Source organism: Limulus polyphemus, unplaced genomic scaffold (genome assembly GCF_000517525.1).
Source record: "Limulus polyphemus unplaced genomic scaffold, Limulus_polyphemus-2.1.2 Scaffold149, whole genome shotgun sequence".
Taxonomy (NCBI): domain Eukaryota; kingdom Metazoa; phylum Arthropoda; class Merostomata; order Xiphosura; family Limulidae; genus Limulus; species Limulus polyphemus.
Window position 1 is genome coordinate 554,444 of NW_013665759.1, and position 22,896 is coordinate 577,339.

A 22,896-nucleotide genomic window follows, 5' to 3' on the forward strand; every position below is an offset into this window, starting at 1 on the left:
CCTCATCAATGACCCTGGACACTACCACCAATGAAATATCAGACCAAACCAAGCCTTTATACTAGTGCGTTATCGAAAATCAAACTGGTGTATTTACGTCTTTTTCACTCACCAAAAAGAAACCTATCATTCTATAGATATTAGAAGAACTTGTAGCAATCCACCAGTGTCGGCTAACAATACGAAGAATTAAATTGTGGCGGATTGCTACAAGTTCTTCAAATACCTGTATAATGATAGGTTTCTTTTTGGTGAGTGTAAATACGCAAGTTTGATTTTCATTTTCATGAGTTTGCAGTGTGGTATTGACGAAAATGCAAGAGTGAAATGGAAGTTTCTATTTTGCTGTTGCAGTTATGGATTTTTCTTTTTTTTTCATATTTGGTACACTGATAAATCTTTACAACCTACAATTAGGTGTAAAATTTGGTCTAAGTATAAGCCACGTGCAAAGTTATTCAACAAAAACCGCGCAAATTTGACCTAAACTCTTGCGCTCGCCTACGCCATAAGTCACTTGAGATATCGATCTGAAATTTTTATTACAGCTTCACCTAAGAGTTAAAGTGGAGCCTTTTAATTTTTTTGTCATTCGGATTTAAAACGGTTGATTTAGAGCAGCAAAACTATAGGGTGAAAGGATGTGCAAATACTTGAGTATTGGTTAGGCCAAGCAAACTAGATTATCAGTTTCCAGCTCAAGTTTTCAAAAGAATCATATGGGTGGACAGTTATTATTGATTGTCAACTTTTAAGCACAAATTTGCTAAATTATATGAAATTCTCCTAATTAAAGAGTATTTAGCGTTACGTAATATTAGCTTAAGTAATTAGCGTAAATAATGATTCTTCATACTGCTGTACGAATGCATGCAAGTGCTGAGAAGAAAGCGTTAATCTAGATTCCATGGTGTTACTGTAAAGGAAGTTATTAACACTGTTTTAGAGAGGAAAAATTACCACCATATATTTTAAAGAATCTGGTTGGGCCTGTTCCGAATAATAGGGTTGCGATGCTAAAGCTAATGTTGGTTACTATCGACTGTCAGTTTCTTACTTGCTGTGGTTTGTTGGTGTGTATTGACAAAAAGTTATGATATCTAATCAAAATTTTTTAGGTGTGAAAAAAAGGTGCGGCCAAAAAAGGATTGAGCGTGCGACTTCAAGGAATGAAATCAAAATTGGCGGCCAAACTGGCAGCTACACTTATAGCATTGACAATAATTTTTTCAGCAAATATTCATTCATTAGCTAGCCAGGCAGCATTCTTTGGTAAAACAAAATACGCGGCCTAGCAATGCAATAAGTGTAGCTACCAGTTTTGCCGTCAATTTTTATTTCATTCCTTTAAGTCGTACACTGAATCCTTTTTTTGGCCGCACCTTTTTTCTTCTCTTTCTTTTTCACATCTAAGGTATTTTTGATTACGTTGTCGTTATCTCGACATTATGCTAATAAGATAGTAAGTTGGCAAACAACGATTTATAAGCATGGTAAAGTGATTTCGTCCCAGTTTTGTGCCATGTCATCATTTGTGGTTACTAAATAGCCCTTTAGTCGGCCTGTTATGTACAAAATAGTGGTATGTGCTGGTGCTTGGCTAGAAATGCAGATTTTACAATGAGAGATTGAAAGTATAAGGAGCTGCTAAAGCAGCTAAATCTAAGGGGCTTGGGGTCATGGCTCCCAGAAATAATATAATTTACAATTGCTATATAAGTCAGATATGTTCCGACGCTTCTGAATAAGATATGTATACAGTGTTTCTGAATTGTGAAGCTTGGGAAGTGCAGACCTTAGACGTAGTGGTTTATCATATGTAAATGTATCGAAGAAGCCTTTAAAGCTCATTACTTTCACAAACCAATCATTCTTGCTCTAGTGCTGAAGCTACGCATACTACTTGGTGCATTCTGTGGCAAGTAGGGTATTCTAAAGAAATTTTGTGGATCAGTACATTTTCTTCCAGGTTTTATTACAGTGAAACCAGAGCGTCCACAAAGAAACAGTTAACATTTGTATTGGTAAGCTATTCCTTTTTGTCGAACCGTTTGTTTCCTGCAACATTTTAAGTTGATGAATGGTGGTACGTTAATGATAACATATTCATAAAAAGGCAGTGCTCTGTAGAGACCTAATTAACATCGTAACACCTAAAACAATGGATATGTTGCCTTATCATAAATATTGTGAAATTTTCTTTTTTCAAGAAAATATGTAACGGAGTTTTCCTGTTTATTGTGGAAGGACGTGTATTACTTACTTTTGAACACAATGGTTTGGTGTAACTTCATAGTATTATACATTCTTGAAACAGTTTCTCTAGTCGGTTTCTACCATTCACAGCAACGTTCTGTATGTTTGGCTACGTTGAACTAAAGTTAGATAGAATTCTACCTTTCTGAAAGGTGTAAGGTGCGTGTGTATTTTTAGTATGTGTGTTCATTTGTTTTCCATTTATCTGTTAATAAATATCTGTGCGTGTGTCTATATATATATATATATATATTTATATGAAACATCCATTTAGAGGATTCAGTGCATTGTATATATATCAGTTAATGATTTTAATGCTACTAATTTATGTGTGTTTGTGATATGGATGGCCTTCATTTGTTTATTTTTTTAGACTCAAGGCTTATTTCAAGTGTTTATAGTCACCAACAGTATTCGATCTAGAATGGCCAGGTGGTTAGGGCGCTCGACTCGCAATCTGAGGGTCGCGAGTTCGAATCCCTGTCACACCAAACATGCTCGCCCTTTCAGCCATGGGGGCGTTATAAAGTGACGGTCAATCCCACTATTCGTTGGTAAAACAGTACCCCAAGAGTTGGCGGTGGCTGGTGATGACTTGCTGCCTTCCCTCTAGTCTTACATTGCTAAATTAGGGACAGCTAGCGCAGATAGCCCTCGTGTAGCTTTGCGCGAAATCCATAACAAACAATCAATCTAGAATTATACCATATCTCTTTGTTCTCTCATTATTTGACGAATTTATTAACATGCAGAGAGTGTGGTATTCATTGTTACTTATCCATCATGGATAGAAGTATCATTATTATCGCAAAAATTATAAACTATATATATATTAGGTCGTCAAGAAATTAATGTCGCGTTTGGGAACGCTTTCATTAATCATTCTGCAAAAAAAACGTAAATCGTGTATAATAGTTAAACGAACCGCCTAAACGTCACGTTAGTTTAGCCTATATAATGTGTAAGGTTTAGTATACTCTAATCCATTACAGTGATGACACATATTCGGCATGTAATGCTGTTTGAATACAAGAAGGGAAACAACGCCTTTGTAGCCACAAAGTATATCAAAGAAGTTTATGGAAATTGTTTTGAACATTTGTAAGTGTCAACGATCGTTCAGCAAATTTCGTTCAGGTGACTTTAGCCTTAAAAACTGTGATGGCAGGGACCGACATGTAATTGATATTGGTGCTATGAAGACACTTGTTGAGTCTAACCCAAGGCAACACACTCGTGAAATGGCCCTGAAATTGCACGTCTCTCATGAAACAATACGTAAACATCTAAGGAATATGGTAAAACTCTATAAAGAAGGTGTTTGGGTGCCTCACGAACTCTCGGATGATCATCGTTTACAACGTTTGAATGTTGCTTCGTCTCTTCTGGCGCGTGAACCATTTTTGGACAGAATTGTCACCGGTGATGAAAAATGGGATCTCTATGCGAATATTAAACGCCAAAAACAATGGCTCAGTCCTAAACAAAAACCATTTCAGCAGAAAGTGATGCTTTGCATTTGGTGGGACATCAAAGGACTAATTCATTTCGAACTCCTCAATCCACGGCGAACTTTCAATGCAAAGATTTATAGTCAGCAACTAGAACGTTTAAATCAAGCCCTTCATCAGAAACGCCATTTACTTGTCAATCGGAAAGGTGTTCTTTTTCACGACAATGCACGTCTAAATGTGGCACGTTTGATGCAACACAAGATTATGGAGTTGGGTTGTGAAGTTCTCCCCGCCCACCATATTATCCAGATATGGCAACATCAGATTACCATCATTTTCGTTCGCTGCAACACCATTTTAATAGGAAAACGTATGCAAATGTGGAAGGTGTTAAAGAGTCGACATGTTTTTTGCTTCAGAACCAAGTGATTTCTTTAATCAGGACATTAACAACTTGTTTGTAAGATAGAAAGGCATCATCGATAAGAATGGAGACTATTTAATTTAATAAATGTTTTGTTTTGATATATATATATAAGTTATGGTTTTTTCGTCTAAGAAAGTGACATTAATTTCTTGACGACCTGATATATATAGCCATTTTCATTGAAGAAAGTAATATATTCATAATAATGGATATTTGTTGTTGTCATCGGCATGCAAATGTAATTTTATTCGTTTTATTACATAACATGTAATTATTGCTTAAAGGATAAATCAGTTTCAAAGCCTCTAAGTATGAGCTTTTATGTAATGTCAGTTTCCTAAAACAGACTCTGAAATACAAACACTAACAGTGATCACGACATGTAAATGGCTGTAATCATAAATTTCTTCTCTATTGGTAAAGACCTTGAGCTCAGTATCCAGCCCACTGTAAAGTGTATACGAAGATAAAGTAATATCAGATTATGTGAAAAGCCAACAGTTTGATATAATTTAAAGGCTAAAATAGTAGTACAAAGCCTGTCAACTATGTCTTGAATTTCTAGTTAACACTGATTGAATTATGACTGACACTTTTTGAACTTTTACTGACACAATCTTCTTTGGATTAAAACCGAATCTTTGACTTGTGGCTGGTACTGACTTTCTTTGGGTTATGACTTTTCGGAATTATTATGCACAAAGTATACCGTTTTATGTGATAGTGACTTGTATAACCTAATTTCTTTAACCAATTTATTTATTATCCACTATTAAGCTAGCGATACTCAGTTCTATGTAATTTAGTTCAAGTTAGTCTATCACGATTCTAACAATATGAAACCAGACATTATTATGCATCAGGATGAACTGTAGTTCAATTTTCACCCGAAAACAGTCGTGTAACTGGGTGCAATACTGCGCCATTTTATCGTCTAGCAGTAAATCTACCTCTCAGAAGAACACAAAAAATGTGTACATTCTCTCGTACTGATCCTTCACCACACTGTAACTGAACCATCACCAAGTCGGTCACATATATTGATGTTGCACTGAGTATTTCTTTCACCTCTAGATCCTTAGACACAAAGAGTTGACTCATTGTATTGACCACAACGAATTTCAAGTAAGTTGTGCTGTGATGTTTGGTAACTATGTATAGAGCTGAACCAGGTGTTTTCAAAGTTGTAGCTAGATTCATAAAATCTGTTCCCTACGTTTGGTCACAGGTTCTCACTGTAATTGTAGTACAGAAGTCTGTGTGGCGTCCACGGGCAATATACTGGCGACTCTTAGCAGCCGTGTTGCGCAGATAGCACTCATTATGTAGCATAATTGCTTTTCTTCTGCTTATTCCAGAGTGTTTACTATGCACACCATTAGTTTGACAATGTGTTCACAACTTCACAGCCTTCCCATTATGGACCTGGATACACCAAATAATCTGTTCCTTATCTCGCAATTTTTCTATTTTTGGAGTTGCTCGTTGCACACACATAATTTCTCAGACTGTATTAAGCTTTGTCTCATTACCTTTTCGATTTAGTGTTTATTACAGAAAAGAGTTCTCACAAGAAACAACTTACAAAAATTAACCAAGGTCCCTTCGATACGTACGGTATTTATCTTGTTGGATTCACGTATTCAAGAAGGCTGATTTAGAGCAGCAAAACTATTGGGTGAAAGGATGTGCAAATACGTGAGGATTGGTTAGGCCAAGCAAACTAGATTATCAGTTTCTAGCTCAAGTTTTCAAAAGAATCATATTATTCATTGCCATCTTTTAAGCACAAATTTTATGAAATTCTCCCAGTTAAAGAGCATTTAGCGTTACGTAATGTTAGCTAAAGTAATTAGCCTAAATAACGATCCTTCATACTGCTGTACGAGTGCATGTTTATTATAGAAAACAATTCTCACAAGAAACAACTTACAAAAATTAACCAAGGTCCCTTCGATACGTGCGGTATTTATCTTGTTCGATACGTGCGGATGTTAGGGGACAGCGTGCGTGTGCGTCATTCGTCATGCAGGTTTACAGAATACTGGAATAAAATTTTATATAAATTCGCCCCTACTGGTCAGTTTCTTCATATTAGTATAGTTATTTTCAGTATATTATCTCACTTGCATTTCTAAGCTTCCTGGAGATCTGGGTTATCACCAAAGACAGTGAAAGTTTCATAACGACCAGAAGTAGGTTTTAGGGGAGGGACGGATTGAAATAGTGTCAAACTCGTAAAAATGGGAAATATTTATAAAGTATAGGTTAGGTTAGGGGGATGGTCGGTATGTTGGAAAATATTTCATACAGACAGACACACACACACAAGCCATTTTATAGTATTGATAACACTAGAATGTTGGTGATGTAACATTAAAATATTAAACATTTTACTGAATGTTTCATGTTCAGTTTCAGAATAAGAAATCACAATACAGCCATTAGTAAGACGAAGGGGGGATCTGTACCAGTACCACTAACTCTTGATTGACAGAACATCAGACAGTATTACTGTGCTGCTTTCCAACTAGTTGCTTGTCTAGAGCTTGTGACGCCAGTCGGGCTCCTATCGAGGGCATTGCAACAATTGATCAGCTGGATTACGTGCGACAAGAAACAGACGTGTCTACCCTGATAGAAATAAATACATGTAATTTTTCTTACAGGCAAGAATATAAGAACAAGCTGTCTATGCTTCCGTACTTTATTAAGATGTGGTGTTCATAATATCATATTCTCAGTGTAATTTGTATTTAAAGTTTATTATGCGTCATCATATTCTAAATTGTGGTTGTGCTGTTGACAAAGTTATTTTCCAAACAGTCGAATCTCACCAGAAAAAGCGAACTGGTTCAAACATGTTTCTAGTTACGTGCATGTTATAGAATTTAGTTTAACTTTGGTTTTAATTTCGTATACATAGTTAGATACAGTTTAATATGATTCTTTGATGAGCGAGTATTATGGTTTAAATACTGTTTTTAAATTGTTTTGTAATATATATATATATTCGTGTATGTGTATTATTTTAACAAGAAACAGTTTCGTAAATTTTTACATCAGTGACGAATAAAACCTTGGACAAGAGCAAAATTTAAGTTGAAACATGTTAGAGGTGAAAGCAGATCCAAGTAATTACGGGAAACAAGAACAAAGTAATTAACGTGAAATTACAGTTTGTAGTGTAAGAATCATATATATATATATTGGTTTGGAGGTTTCTGTAGGAGGAGGACAAACATGGGAGAGGGGGAAATATTATTTGTCGGATTTCGCGTCAATTCGTCTGCCCTACCAAGTCTAAAACAAAAAGGTTTAACAGGCTTAAGCACACACGCCTCACATTTCTACTACCTGTGACCGTCTACCTCAAGATGTGGAAAGGTGACTGTTCAGAAGTATACCATGCAATCACAAGTACCCGTCCCCAGTGACGTGAAAACTTTAAGTCAATCTATGAATTTAAATTATTTCACGGACTTGAAAAAAGGTTAATTGTGTTGTCCTCTTGGTTTCACTCAGAGCCAAACTCTGAGCTACTTATACCACCCACCGCGAAAAGTAATTGTTGAGCATTTCAGTCATGCTCAGAGCAGCTCAACAATAACATACGGTAAATATACTGATAGTGTGATTAATTCCTAACAATTTAGTGTAGAATATCCTGCTCGTGAAATACATTTTGGCATCAATATTATTCATGCCCGTTCTCCCGTCATTTCAAAAGTGAATTTGAGCTTTGCCTGCGCGCGCAGCTTTTCAAACGGGAGACAGGCGAACACTCGGACAGACACCACAGTTCACAAACTGGGTTGTAATAAACTTTTTTTCGTGCCTTTGAGTAGACATTATATATATATATATACATACATACATACAACTATGGCGAAAATTTTTGCATTGCCCTAGAATTTTAAGAATGAGACGTAATTCAAAAATAATAATTATGTTAAGATGATGATAAACTACAAAAGGATATCGCAGAAGTCTACCGGAAGCCATACTAGTAATACCTAGAATTTGCATTGCATTCCAAGGTTTTTAAAAGACTTCCTTAAGCCTCTCAATGAGGCGCTGAAAGATCGAGTTATTGTGTAGATTCCTCCATGTTGTCTTTATACGTAATATTATTGAGCTCATTTCATTCAACTTTATGATGCATAAGTAGATAATTACAAGGTGATGCAAAACTTTTGCTGTGTAATATAAATCAACCATTAATAATCTGTGATCCATTGTAGATCGATGGAGCTATACAGTTTGTAACGTAGGTCTGTTACATCTACAGTCTTTACATGGAAGGGGAACTAAGATTTTCATATTTTTCTTATGACCTAATAACAATATCAAATCCCATTTTCTGGTCTTCACTTAAATCATACGGCGTAATTCCGACAAATAAGGTCATGATGCATTGTAAAATATTTTTCTAGCACCTTACAAAAATGGCAGCAAGGGTGAGATATTGTTTCTGTATCCGAGAGATAAGGGCATGATGGTGAGATATTGTTTCCGTATCCGAGAGATACGGGCATGATGGTGAGATACTGTTTCTGTATCCGAGAGATAAGGGCATGATGGTGAGATATTGTTTCTGTATCCGAGAGATACGGGCATGATGGTGAGATATTGTTTCTGTATCCGAGAGATAAGGGCATGATGGTGAGATATTGTTCATGTATCCGAGAGATACGGGCATGATGGTGAGATACTGTTTCTGTATCCGAGAGATAAGGGCATGATGGTGAGATATTGTTTCCGTATCCGAGAGATAAGGGCATGATGGTGAGATACTGTTCCTGTATCCGAGAGACACGGGCGTGAAGGTGAGATATTGTTTCTGTATCCGAGAGATAAGGGCATGATGGTGAGATATTGTTTCTGTATCCGAGAGATACGGGCATGATGGTGAGATACTGTTCCTGTATCCTAGAGACACGGGCATGATGGTGAGATATTGTTTCTGTATCCGAGAGATACGGGCATGATGGTGAGATACTGTTCCTGTATCCGAGAGATAAGGGCATGATGGTGAGATATTATTTCTGTATCCGAGATAAGGGCATGATGGTGAGATATTGTTTCTGTATCCGAGAGATAAGGGCATGATGGTGAGATATTGTTTCCGTATCCGAGAGATAAGGGCATGATGGTGAGATACTGTTCCTGTATCCGAGAGATAAGGGCATGATGGTGAGATACTGTTCCTGTATCCGAGAGATACAGGCAGGATGGTGAGATACTGTACCTGTATCCGAGAGATACGGGCGTGAAGGTGAGATATTGTTTCTGTATCCGAGAGATAAGGGCGTGATGATGAGATGTTGTTTCCGTATCCGAGAGATACGGGCGTGATGATGAGATGTTGTTTCCGTATCCGAGAGATACGGGCATGATGGTGAGATATTATTTCCGTATCCGAGAGACACGGGCATGATGGTGAGATATTATTTCCGTATCCTAGAAATAAGGGTATGATGGTGAGATATTGTTTCTGTATCCTAGAGATAAGGGTATGATGGTGAGATATTGTTTCCATATCCGAGATATAAGGGCATGATGGTGAGATATTGTTTCTGTATCCTACAACACCTGCCCTGTCTAAGAAATTGTTCTGCCTATGTTGTGTCATATATTTTTAATTTCTTCACAACTTATTTCAATCTAAGACTCGTTATCAAAAGAAAATGACGCATGATTCATAGCAAAACAAATACTGCTTATGGAACCACCATGACTTGGTTTAACAAAGTTTGTCTTTTCTTCTCACATGTTAAGCTGTATTGTTGGCGGCACACTATAACACAACTTAAGAATGACGTGTAAGTAGACCTTTGACGGTAAGATATGAATTTATGATTTTTTTCATAATTGATGTATCGTCCTTAAGGATGTGTTGCGTATTTATTGAAACAGAACAAAACGTTAAGAACTGGGCCATTCACTTTACGCAATATAGTTCTTAGAACAGTATCACATTAGTTTATGAAAAATAGTCCTTCCAACGAGTGTGTATTTTATAGCGCTTTAAAGCTAGAGAGGGCTAACGCAAAAAAAACTACAACAAAAGAAAAACATTACGGCATTATCTAAACTGATAGGCTAGAGAGAGGGTAGTTAGTCAAAATCATACACCGCAAACTCTTGAGCCACTCTTGTCTAATTGATTAATGAGATTTGACCGTCACCCTTATAACACACCCACGGCCCCAAAGTTCTGTAATGGTAAAGGAGGAACAAACACGTGGATCCACCCATAATCCGGCACGCTAGATCACACTTGGCCCGGTAGAGGAAAGGTGTATACAGTATTCGATTATTTTATTTTCAGTTTTGTCAACTTCATTGAAATATTTGGCTTTGATGAAGAGAGCTAGTGCATGACATTACGCGGATAATACTTGTTAACGAAAAAGATTATCTTGTGGCTTTACTGCAGGTTTTTGACATCCGTAAAGGTCTCTATTAGGTTTCATATAGTAATAGAGCTTCATCATCTGATAAAAGGAGACCGACTCTTCTCATCCAGCTATCCGGCTTTAGATTACCGTTAATTTGAAAGTTTTGATTGTCACGCAGTTTACAGATACCCAACTGCTGATTGGTGAATAAATTGCCACGGTGATTTGAGTGCATCTTTGAGCTTTGAGAAGTGAAAGGCCATATTGAAGCTGCTTAGATAATAATGTAGTTCTGTTACTGCCCTTGGCCCGGAGACATTCGATAACAACTTGTTAGAGGCCCGGCATGGCCAGGTGGTTCAGGCACTCGACTCGTAATCTGCGGGTCAAAGGTTCGAATCCCCGTCCCACCAAATATGCTCGCCCTTTCAACCGTGTGGGCGTTATAAGCTTCGGCCAATCCCACTATTCGTTGGTAAAAGAGTAGCCCAAGAGTTGGCGGTGGGTGGTGATGACTAGCTGCCTTCCCTCTAGTCTTACACTGCTAAATTAGGGACGGCTAGCGCAGATAACCCTCGTGTAGCTTTGCGCGAAATTCAAAACAAACAAACAACTTGTTAGTTCAGGTAAATTGTGATGGCGAGCATTTTTTCCATTTGTCCACAGTATTCCATCAACCTGATTTTACACCATATGAACTTTGTGAACTATTTTAGAGTAACGTAACATTGTAAGAAAAAACACACACATTTGATCCATTCATTAATTAACTAACAAACACCTAGTGTAGATAAGATTTAGCTGAAAGTGCCAAGAAAGAACTACTAACAACTCTTTAAAAGTTTTGGCTGAAACCGGATCTGCCTATTATATGTGCAGCTGTATGTTCATGCTTCTCCTCCGGAGTAATAAGGGCCACGCCCTGTATTATTCATTGCTACTTTTAAAAAACCATGTATAAGTACTTCCGCTATTTTCTACCTTTTGTTTGAAGTTCTTAGCTGTATTTCATTCATCAGACGGGACATTAAGTTAGACCATGTTCTTAAAATGTGTGAAATGTCAGAGTAGTGGTAATACAATTACGGTTCAAGATAGTATAATTTGTTAACAACAAATATTAAAGTAAGAAATACCATAGACTAGCACTGAAAGCTAGACTACTTCAACATTAATCAGGCTGTCACGAGATTTTATATACGCATATATACATTTTTAACAATAATTAAGGTTTTCTTTGAAATACAGATCTACTCTGAAGCAAGCGTGGATCCAAAGGTGATGATTTAGTTATATTTACGTTGAATTTGACTTTTTATTAAGTGCGAGAATATTTAATCACAGAAGAGAGTTAGATCTGTTAGCCATGACACGTAATACCACAGCTATTGTACTACAGTTTCTAGTTTTAGTCTACAATTTCAACCAGGTGTGATTACAAAGTCGTTAAAGTTTTATCGTCCTCTCATAAATCATCTGTGATTTAATGTAAAAATATATAGGAAACGTTTTTCAGTAGTTTATGCTTTGTGAATTGCGTAATTGATTTACATAAAGTCTGGCAGGAATCCGAAAATAACCTTTGCGTAAAGGAATAGTCCAATTCTATATACTGCCAGCGTTTTCAGATGTCATTACGCTAGAATTAGGGGTTTGATACCTGCATTGATCACAGCCCAAAAGGCTCGTTGTATAGCCATTCAGTAAAACAAACCAACCAACTACGTTCGAATCAAAACAGTAGTTATAAATATGGACTAAATCCGTAATGTATAATTTTTTTTATATACCAGCTAATAAAATACCTGAAGAATATTGGTAAGTTTTTGGCCAAAGTTAAGAAAACAATCGATCTTTTAGTTTAAGATGCCATAAAGTATATGTAAACATAATTACCAGAAATATACGTGAAATAGCATTAGCTTAGAAAAGACAAGTGGTAGAAAGAAGAAATCGATTTGTAGCTGAAAGTAAAAGGAATTTAATGACAATTCGTAGAAGTATCAAGATTCCAATGCATATCGTTTAGTGTTTTTGTTTTTTATTGTTGTTGTTTTCTGAACTCTGATCATTGTAACCTTTGGTATTTAGCATGGATGTACAGATGGATAAACAAAAAAAGTGATTAGGCCAACAGACATATTGGAGGAATGGGTAAAAAAATGTATTGCAACAATTCAAAAGACTTTGATATCACTTTTTACAATGTACTCAAGACGATAAAAGCAGTAATATCTTACGTTTTTGTTTTATATGTTTGAGAAACATTAAATATGCAAAGTATGTTTTGTACTTTGGTGTAAACAGAGATATGTGGTGTGTATATAAAGTTTAGTTGTGCAAATGTGTGTGATTATATTGGATGAAAAGATAGTCCAAAAGTGTTGGAGTGAGATTTCAAGCAGTTTTAAAATTGCTGTTTAGAATAATTTGTTTCTAAAGGTTGCGCACACATCATTAGCTTGTTGTTATTCAAGTCAGGCTTTATTATTATATTCTGTTAAATGTGGAAGCAAATTATATTTAAAACTCAGCCAGTGGAAGGTTGACATGGATACAGTAGTCGATCTTTCAAAGACTGTTGAGTTTTAGGCCTACAGTTAATATATATATATATATAAATATATTTAAGGGTTGTTTTTTTTATATTACCATCAATTTTCTTAGACCTTATTCATATATGAAAATTCTTGCGATAAATCATATTTTCTTCATTTTCAGTTTTAAACGTCTACGTTGCTACATGAGAATGATAGTCTCTCTCCATGCTTTAAAAATACATACTGAAATTGGTCTGTCATCAGTTTTATTGTTTTCTCTTTCTTTTTCAGGTTGTGGATTTGTGACGTACGGGTCTCGCCAGTGTGCAATTAACGCTATCAAAGGCATGAACCACTCCCAAACCATGGAGGTAGGTAATTGCAGTAAACAACTGTCATCCTCTTCTCACAAATCTTACTTCAAGATGAAAAGGGGACGAACTTTCACCACTGATTAGCCACCTTTTTATCATAAAAACGCGCGTGTTTCAAAGGGTGCTGCTGAAGTCCAATTGTAACGTAAAAGGGGTGGGGTAAGAACTGTACCTGACCCCCACCCCCAAAAGATCGAAACCGAAAATCGATGAGGACCTTGACTGACTGTAATGAATTTGGAAAATTTACACAGACTACAGATCACTTAATTCGACTAACAGAATTAATCATAGATAGCTTTAATAAGAAAGAATGCATTGTCGCATGCTCTCTCGATATCGAGAAGGCATTCGACACGGTATGGCACAATGGTCTAAGGTTCCATATGCCAGAAATGGAACTGCTGCACGGTGTTATTTGCTGGCTATCAAACTTTCTGGAGAACAGAAAATGTGAAATAAATATAGGGGGAACCTTTTCGGAGTCATTTACTCAAGAGGGGGGTGTCTCTCAAGGAGGGTAGTTAGCCCTATCCTATTCATCATGTATGTAAGCAATATGCCCCTTAAGGATGGAAATCTAGGTTTTTCTTTACAATTAGCTGATGGTGTTGCGGTCTGGAAAAGTCATTCTACTCCTTCATTTACGACCACAATTAAAGAATATTGCAAAAAATATCATATCAAAATAAATGACCCCCAAACTTAATTGTTAATATTCGCAAAACTAAAAAAATACCCACCCAAACTATATGTGAATGAGACACTTCTCCAGGCCACAACATCAGCCAAATTCCTATGATTAACCTACGATTTCAAATTAACGTGATCATTTGCACCTGACCCATCCAGGTCTTTAAGACCTAAACATCGATGATGAGAAAATGAAAAAATAAATGTAATTACGTGGAGGAAAATGTCTTAGGTGAACTTGGTCCCTTCAGATCCCGATTCAGGTATTCCGTTGTAATTACGTTTCCAGCTTTCGGTTCAGCCTTCATAATGGTTTTTGGGGAGTAGTTATGAAAATGATAATGATGACAAAACTTCCTAAAAATGCAAACAAAAAAAGGACGTTGTTTTCACTTTTGAAACATTTCAACAACAAAATTATGGTAAACGGATTCTGAGGTTTACAAGCCATTTGGCGTAACTTAATAACCAACCAAGTGAAAACTGGGAGTGCCAGCAGTAACTTAGTTTGTATACATATGTTAAAAAATTCGTTTTCACTAGAGGTGAAATTGAAAACAGATTCCGTAACGTAGATATATACAATCATTAAACAGTTGGTCCGCTGTTTAATATCGAATAATGAATTCGACAAAATGTCAAAAATTATTCACATAGGTTACTATATGGTGAAGTGAAACGGACTCATAGATAGTAGCTTAGTTTACTGTTTTCCCGGTAGGCACATTCCTGATTCGAATCTCTCACATTCCAGTTTTCACTTCTTTAAAAACACTGGGCAATACTTATAGTACTTATACTTTATTATAGTTCCTCCATTGTCAGTAACAGTACTACCAACATTCTGGCTTTGATAAAACGTGACTTGGTTTCAAACACATTAACGATATTGGTCACTTATAATACCACCTTGACACTTAAGAATAGTAAAAGCTTTCTTTAGATCTTGTAGTGCTAAGTACAAGACATTATGAAATGCTGGTTCGTTTAAATAAGTTGATTTTGGAATATTGTAGTCGTTTATATATATAATGTAGTTATAAGAATAGTAAACGCTGATGTTCTTTTTATGCTTGAATGATATAGTTACTAAATTACATTATTTTATCATCTTTATTCTTGCAACGTTGTTCTCATAATAAGTACCTCAACTCTAACAGTAATAAAGGTCCATTTCTTTATTATCACGTTCAAACTCCAATATCACTAAGTATGCCCGCCAGTGGCACAGCGGTATGTCTGCGGACTTACAACGCTAGAAACAGGGTTTCGATACCCTTGGTGGGCAGAGCACATATATCCCATTGTGTAGCTTTGTGCTTAACTTCTAAACAAAAAAAATCACTAATTATATATATATATATATGAGTGTGTGTGTACTTTCACACTGTTACTCAAAGGGATCCTATTTTTTTCTGATTTATAACACCTGCTTAGGCCTGTAGAATTATATATTAATCACTGAAACGAGAAAATATATATGTCTTTACTGAACTTTAAATAATGTTAAAGTTATTTTGCTTGAACTTTTATATGAAATTGCTAATGGATGTCTTCCAAAACTGTCGAGCTACATATAGTGGTAATGGATTAAGGATGTGTTAGAAACGTGCGAGACATCAGTTGCGTCTTCTTCAATTCACAATGTTTATTTCAAAATATGAAAGTGTTCAAAAGCTGTCGACCACTTGGAAAGCACACGGCATACCTACCAGAATGGCATTAGTTACGATATCATACATCTTAAAAAAAATATAGAAAATTCTCAAGAACAGATTTTGTACAGCAGGTACGTGTGAGTGAATCTGACACGTTTACAACCGCGTTTCTTTTTTTCTAAGGAACAAAAATATATAAAAAAAAAAGCTGAGTAACCCATGGCATTTTTCTATTCTACTAAATTGCTGTAGCAATGCTCGAAAAAGAAAAGCACAAAGTGGTAATTTGACAAAGAATCTAATGACAGATTGAATATTTTGGTAAGAACAACTTCAGGAATCTTGTGGTACCATAAGCAAAAACATCTCCAGGAATCGTAAGGCACTTAAAGTAAACGCAACTATGTGAACCATTCCAAGCTCTTAAAACAGCTGGCCTGAAGCTCTCACTTAGAAGTTTCTTCGAAGCATCATGGGAAAATAAGTTGACCATCTTTTCCTCCCTACTTTTGCTTATCATTTTTTACAGTCCTTTTTTTCATCAAAGGATATTTTAAAATATTTTTCAGAATAGTGATTCACTGAGATATCTTTTGTTTTGCTCACGTTTATTCAACACGTGAAAAATGTGTTTTCGGTCAAAACAGATCATTTAACTGTTGTTAATATTTCTTAATATTCATGAAAATATAAGATAGCTTTTTTTATTAAAACAACAACAATAAATACATTGTAAAACAATTAAGTTCTTCATGCCAAACACTCAAATGGGTGAAACATAAAGGTTTTTATTCCATCATCGTTTTCTTCTCTCCCACCCTACCCCATTTAAAAGCAATACGGTAGTTGAACGTACAGTTTTAATTTTGTTGAAACGAAGTTCCAGCTAACAGGAAATGAAACTGTACTGAGGCATTACTACCAGAAATGTATTGTTAAAATCTCACCCCGTATCTCATACATAATTCATTTTGACAGCACCATTGATGTAAAGTGTACCACGTAAATGCTTAACTCCATATTTTGTATCGTTTAATTAAGACTTGAAAGTGTAAGTATATTAAGAAATAGAACGGTTTAGACCAGTCACCAGACTTATTAAAAGCCTGTGTTTTTTATATTTGTAGAGACCGGTGTGACCGAGTGAATCTGAGGGTTCATCGTTCGCTCTCGTTACTGCAAAAATGCGTTTCACGCTTTAGTGACTTGAGTGCGATATAAAAGGGACAGTCAAGTCCAACTGTTCAGTCAGACACGAGTATCCCAAGAGTTGGCAGTGTGTGCTGTTGACTAGTTGCCTTCCCTTATATCAGTTCACAATTTGAAGACAGCTATGCGCAGATAGCACTTGTGTAGTTTTGCGCAAAGTTCTGAAAAACGAACAAATTGTTCTTTGTACCGTAACTTTCTTATTCTCCGTCAGTTATGACATGCTGTAGTCAAAAATAATAGTTGAGCTTGGTTGAAAAATGGACGACAAACTCTTGTAAACCGGTAAGAGAATGGTTTGTGACATTCCCGGAATAATAATAATAAAACGGAATTAGGGTGAAAGACGGAAAGTGGTTAGCTGTTACAAACTTCATTTCTGTGATTACAGCAGCCAGAAATTTCTACATGAAGTAATTCGTCGCACTTGGAAAAGCTACTTTGTAGGCCCTCTTCCAGGTTCGACAAATTGGTTACCGTCAGAATCACTGTTAACCACGGAGCTTAGTTTGTTATAGGGTTTAAGTCAGATTTAGGTGTATTAAAGCGTTAGATGTAACTGACAGAAAATCGAAGAAAGTACACGATGTTGGTTACCTTAACCTGCAGTTCAAGACGTCATAACGTTCGTTGATATTATCATGGACTGTTCTCTTATTTCTGAACATTAAAATACTGTCTGTTTCTTCTAAACTTTATCGAGAGTTGCAATATAGGTGGAAACATATGTTCATTAGCGTTTATAATCTTCCAATGATAACTCACCTTTGCTTTGATATTTTTTCATATTTAAATTGATATAATAAATACCCAAATTTGAGCAAACAGCCAAGCATATATACTTAATCAGTGGAGGAAGTTTGAAAACAATCTAACGGTGCTTAAGCCTATTACGGAAAATTAAAGCTCCCAGTCTGGAATTGAGTTAAGAGACTTATATTTATTATACGTGTTGCACAGTTCACAAAATTTAAAAGTGTATTTGGGAGTTTTAATAAGTATATGACAATTCCACAAGCATGTTTCAACTTTGCCTAAGTTAGGACCCACACATAATATGTTTGTTTGTTTATATACACACACACTCAGATATTTGTTGTTGTTGTTACCAAAGTATGTTAAACGCAAGCAAATTGGCTTATGTTATAAGAAACTTGTCTGTCTTACTCTATATTTTAGTACAAAAATAATTAAGCTACTTTCATTTAATCTTTCTGATCGTTCCACGACGTAAATTGTTTGAATTGGCAATTTTCAGAGTAAATAATTTTATGAAGTGTTTATTTTAAATTTAAGTTCCACAAGCCACTTAAAAGAAAACTTCGATCAATTTAAAACACGTTTAACAGATTTAAGAAAACTAAATACCTCATTTATTTTCTTCTTGAAGTTGAGTTTTATAGTGAAATAAATATCCTTTCCTGGTTCCGATTCAACTATGATTACGAATCAGAAGTAACGTAGACGAGTGTGCTAAATATTTCAGTATCGGCACGTTCATTGATTTTTGTGTATAAAGTGCCGTAGAAGACGTGGAAAAATTAACCGAGTCTTCTTCCCATCACGTGTTATATAAATTAATTAGTATCTTAATTAATAAAACACAAGGAACACTCAGGTGAGGTCGCAAACAATAGTAAAGTGGACTGACAAAAGGTGTATGTCATCCATATATATTTATTCGCTGCACAGAAACGAAGCTGCAGTGGTAAGAAATTGTAAGGCTAATGCGGGGGGGCATTGAAGCATTACAACGAATTAGTTTTCTAACAAGCTTGGTATCTATTATTTTTTCATTTTATTTCTATGGCTAAATTCCCAATTATTTCTCCTGCTCTTTTGTTTTCAGCTGTACTTGGGTGCCCTTACTTACGATATTGTAGACATCTTAAAGAGTTTCAGGTACACACTAAATGCATCATATTTATGTTTTAAATACATCTTAACTTAGTAATTTTAGTAAATGTAAGGAAGACTTTTAAGGTTCCTAGCGTAGACATGAAAGTTTAACAAGCATTTTTTTTTTCATATAAAAAAATACAACTGAGATGTTACAGTACAAATTTGTGAATATTGCTTTTAATTCATGTTCTACCCTCCAGCGGCAGAAGTTTCAGAATGTTGTCAGATGAATTGGAATGCTTGAGAATGCTGTGTAGTGAAATTCACTGCATACACAAAATTTTCTAATTAAGATTTTTTTTTCATTCTGTTGTAGGGGTGTAGCAGCCCTCTAGTGGTAAAGTTTGCTGACACCCAAAAAGAAAAGGATCAAAAACGACAACAACAGATGATGGCTAACTTATGGAATATGACTAATTTTGGGAACATTAGTACTTTGACACCACAGTACTTAACAGTAAGTTAACAATGTGTGAATATTTTCCCTATCATTTGTTTACTGTGTGGTTTTAATTTTGTTTTTAATCTGTTGTTTAGTTAATTCTTGTATCAACTGACTTCAGTATGTTTTCCTGTCTTTTGGTTGTTTGTTTGATCACTTTACTTTTAGATATTTCATGTCTGTTGATTAATTACATGATTATCAGCCAGGTTGATTTTATGTTTCTTTGTCTGTTTAGTCTGACCTGAATATTACAATCTTTGTTTTTTAGTTCACAGATTGATCATCATGTTAGCTGACTTGTTTCCTTGTCTATTTGGTCATCATCTGACTCATTATTACAAATTTTCTTGTATTTTGGTTCACAAATTGAGTACCATGTCAGTTGACTTGATTGTTAATTTTTTTCTTTTTTTATTTCTCTTGGTTGTCTGATTGATTACTAGATAAGTTTAGATGTTTCTAAGTTTTTTTGTTGATTACCTTCAGGCATAAATGTTATATGTTTCATCAGTTGTTTGTTAGTTGAGTGGTGACTACTAGATGTCTTGAATGTCACATATTTTCCTTTGTGTGTATATACTGACATGAATGTTGTCGCTCTTTTTTATTGATTGGTTGATCACCAGTTGACTTGAATGTACATACTTTCTTGTCTGTTGGTTGACTAGTTGGCCATCAGCAGATCTGAACATTTAACATCTTTCTGTCTTTTAGTAGAATGGTCAGTCATAAACTTTACTTAAGTACCAAATTAAGTTGTATTTGAATATAAACATCGGTACAAAACTTTTATAAAATTTGTGATATTCATAAGCTTATCCTATAATTCAGGTGCATAGTTTGGACATGAAAAATAGAGTTGTGTTGTGTAATACATTATATTATTTTGTCACTTCCTAGATTTAGATTTTGTTATTTTGATCATTGAGTTCAAAGTAAAATGTTAAATAATCTGTGGATGTAAACATTATCCAGACCCAAGATTTTAAACTATCTTAAGTCGGTGGCATTCTGGTAATGTGAGAAATTGGCTGAAATTACATTTCTTCTAAAGGTTTGAAACTTTATCTATTGTAAAAATTAGGTTAAAGAAATAAACATATAATACATGCAAGTTTGACAGCTGTGAACTTTTTTTTTTTTTATTCAGTTTTGTTTCTTTAAATAAGTTTATTCAAAGTACAGCAATGTAAATGTAGTGGTACACTTCTAATGATTATATTGTCTAAGCTTATTATAGATGCTTATGCCCACTTGCTGTTTTCATCATTATAAACAATCAGGTGATTGAATTGGAATGTATTCACATACCTCTCAAGAAATATAAGTGGTATTGATATAATTAATTATATCTTAGCCTTCCTTTTTTATGACAAGATGTAATAATCCATCCATCACTCAAGACACACTGTTTGTTGACAACATTTTTGAAGCAACATTAGTGAAAGATTTTTAGACCTTTCATTTCTGTCATGATGGATGAATGAATGAAACCTCTGATATTTACTGAACCTCCCCCCTCTCCCCCACCATCTCACTGATGTTTTAAACATGTCTCTTTTTCACACTCAACCTCATTTTAAAACTGCCATATTTTTATTTGCTGCTCCATCTTTCTCAATTTTGTTGTAGAAGTTATCTTTTGTTATCATTTTTATTGCTACCAATATTTTTTTTCATTGCTGCCTCTCTGTTGCATTTAGAGCTGTCTTCATAGAATTCTGACTTTTTTAGCTCTTAAAGTAAACTGACCCCCCCCCCCCTTTTAGTTGAGAACATTTAAAAAGTAAGAAGTATTTAAAAAAAAGAGTATTGGGTCTTCTTAAGAACTGTTGTTTTTTTGTTTGTTATTAATGTGTGTAAACTTCTTTATGAGTGTGTAATCTTTATATCAAGTTTAGTCACACTCCCATAAATGATTAATCAAATACACCTACCTGTTAGCTTTTATACATGGGAAAAAGTGTTGAATAACATCCTAAAATTGTTAAAGCCAAAATCTTTATTTTTAAGAAAATAGTTTACTAGTATTACCTCTGTTAGTAGGCAGGTAATGATTTTAAATGAACCTATTTGGACATATGAACCTAAATGAACCAGTTGTAACTTGCAATGTATTATGTGTCATGAAAATTGAACAAGTTAAAAGAAACCCAGATGCCCTTAATATTAAAGTATGTCCAGGTCTGGTTATACGGGAATTTTTCTTTGTTCTCACTGTTAGCTTCTTCAGCAGGCTGCCCAGACTGGGGCCTTTGGAGGTTTCACCAATCTTCCACAACTGACTGGAGGTGAATGCTATGGTATGTAGGTTTTGGTCAGTTACATCAGTGTAGACATACTTAATAACATTTTAATATAAGAATCATTTGATTTAAGCACTGGATTCACAGGTAAGTGTTTTTCCTCTTTAATATCATTTTGGCTTACTACTTTTTTAATTTATCTAAACACATAAAATGTACCAGAGAATATTGTACAATGATTATTCAAAATTTGTTTCTGATTGATACTATTTTTGATTATTCTAACTATCCAAGTCTCGTGAGAATAATTGATTAGTTGAATGTAATTGAATAATGAGCACAACAATTAATGGAGGAGTAAATTCCACTGATCAACTAGCTTTTGTCATTACACTGTCCTGTTGTACGCTAAAAGGTATTTCATGTCATGATGATAAGGCAGGTGTATTGTCATATTATATTTAAATGTTTTAATTTAAAGAAACATCTTGTTGAACTGTAACTTAATAATTTAAGTAAAAAACATAGATTTTAGGTGAAAAAAGGCTTTAACAAGGTGTAGTTATTCATATCACTTGAACTACAACAATCCTGGTGGCTTAGTGGTAGGATTTCTACATACCATTATGGGTGGCTTGCATATGAAGCTTAACCAACCATGGGTGGCTTTTAACTGCTCATGATCATTACCTATTCTGTTTTTATAGTCTTTCTTAAAATATTAAATTATAATCTTTATTTTGGTTTATTGCTTTCAGTGGTGAGCAATAAACAAAAAAGAAATATTTTTCAAGCACATGTAACAGTACATATTTTATAAACTACAAATTTTCAGTTTTATATAGGAAGGCTTGCACTGTTTTTGTTTTTAAATTCCTGTTTTGTCCCTATGTGTTTTTTTTTATTCTCATGTAAACCTTTTTATATAGTACTATCATCGTGATATTCCCCCTATTTATTATATATAAGTATGTCAGAAGTACAAGCTTATTAACATAACATAATGTTTTGAGACAACATCCAAAGGCCAACCATCCTGTTAGAAAAATAAAACTTTCTTAGCTGAAGATGACTCCTACCCTGCCAAAATTTATATTTATGTTTTCTAGTCCTACTATTCTCACTGTTAAGTATGAAAAAAGATGATGCATCAACGCTATCTATTCCTTTTACTATCTTAAACACCACAATAAGATCCCTTCTAGCTCTTCTTTTTTCAAGAGAAAACAATTTGAGAGATTTCAACCTCTCCTCTTATGACAACACCCCCATCGCAGGCACCATTCTA

The 22,896-nt window shown here is 35.0% G+C and overlaps 1 protein-coding gene across 13 annotated transcripts in view; it reads left to right on the forward strand.

The window, feature by feature from the left end:
* The window catches only part of LOC106475719 (CUGBP Elav-like family member 2), a 446,359-nt gene that overhangs the window by 383,950 nt on the left and 39,513 nt on the right, over positions 1-22,896 (forward strand). For 10 of the 13 annotated variants that reach the window (XM_022380881.1, XM_022380892.1, XM_022380877.1 and 7 more), the window contains 3 exons: positions 13,373-13,452; positions 19,234-19,374; positions 21,587-21,665. In XM_022380881.1, the coding sequence (XP_022236589.1) occupies positions 13,373-13,452; positions 19,234-19,374; positions 21,587-21,665 (300 nt within the window). The remainder of the gene's footprint in view (positions 1-13,372; positions 13,453-19,233; positions 19,375-21,586; positions 21,666-22,896) is intronic. The other 3 variants (XM_013936393.2, XM_013936451.2, XM_013936401.2) reach the window with 2 other exon arrangements.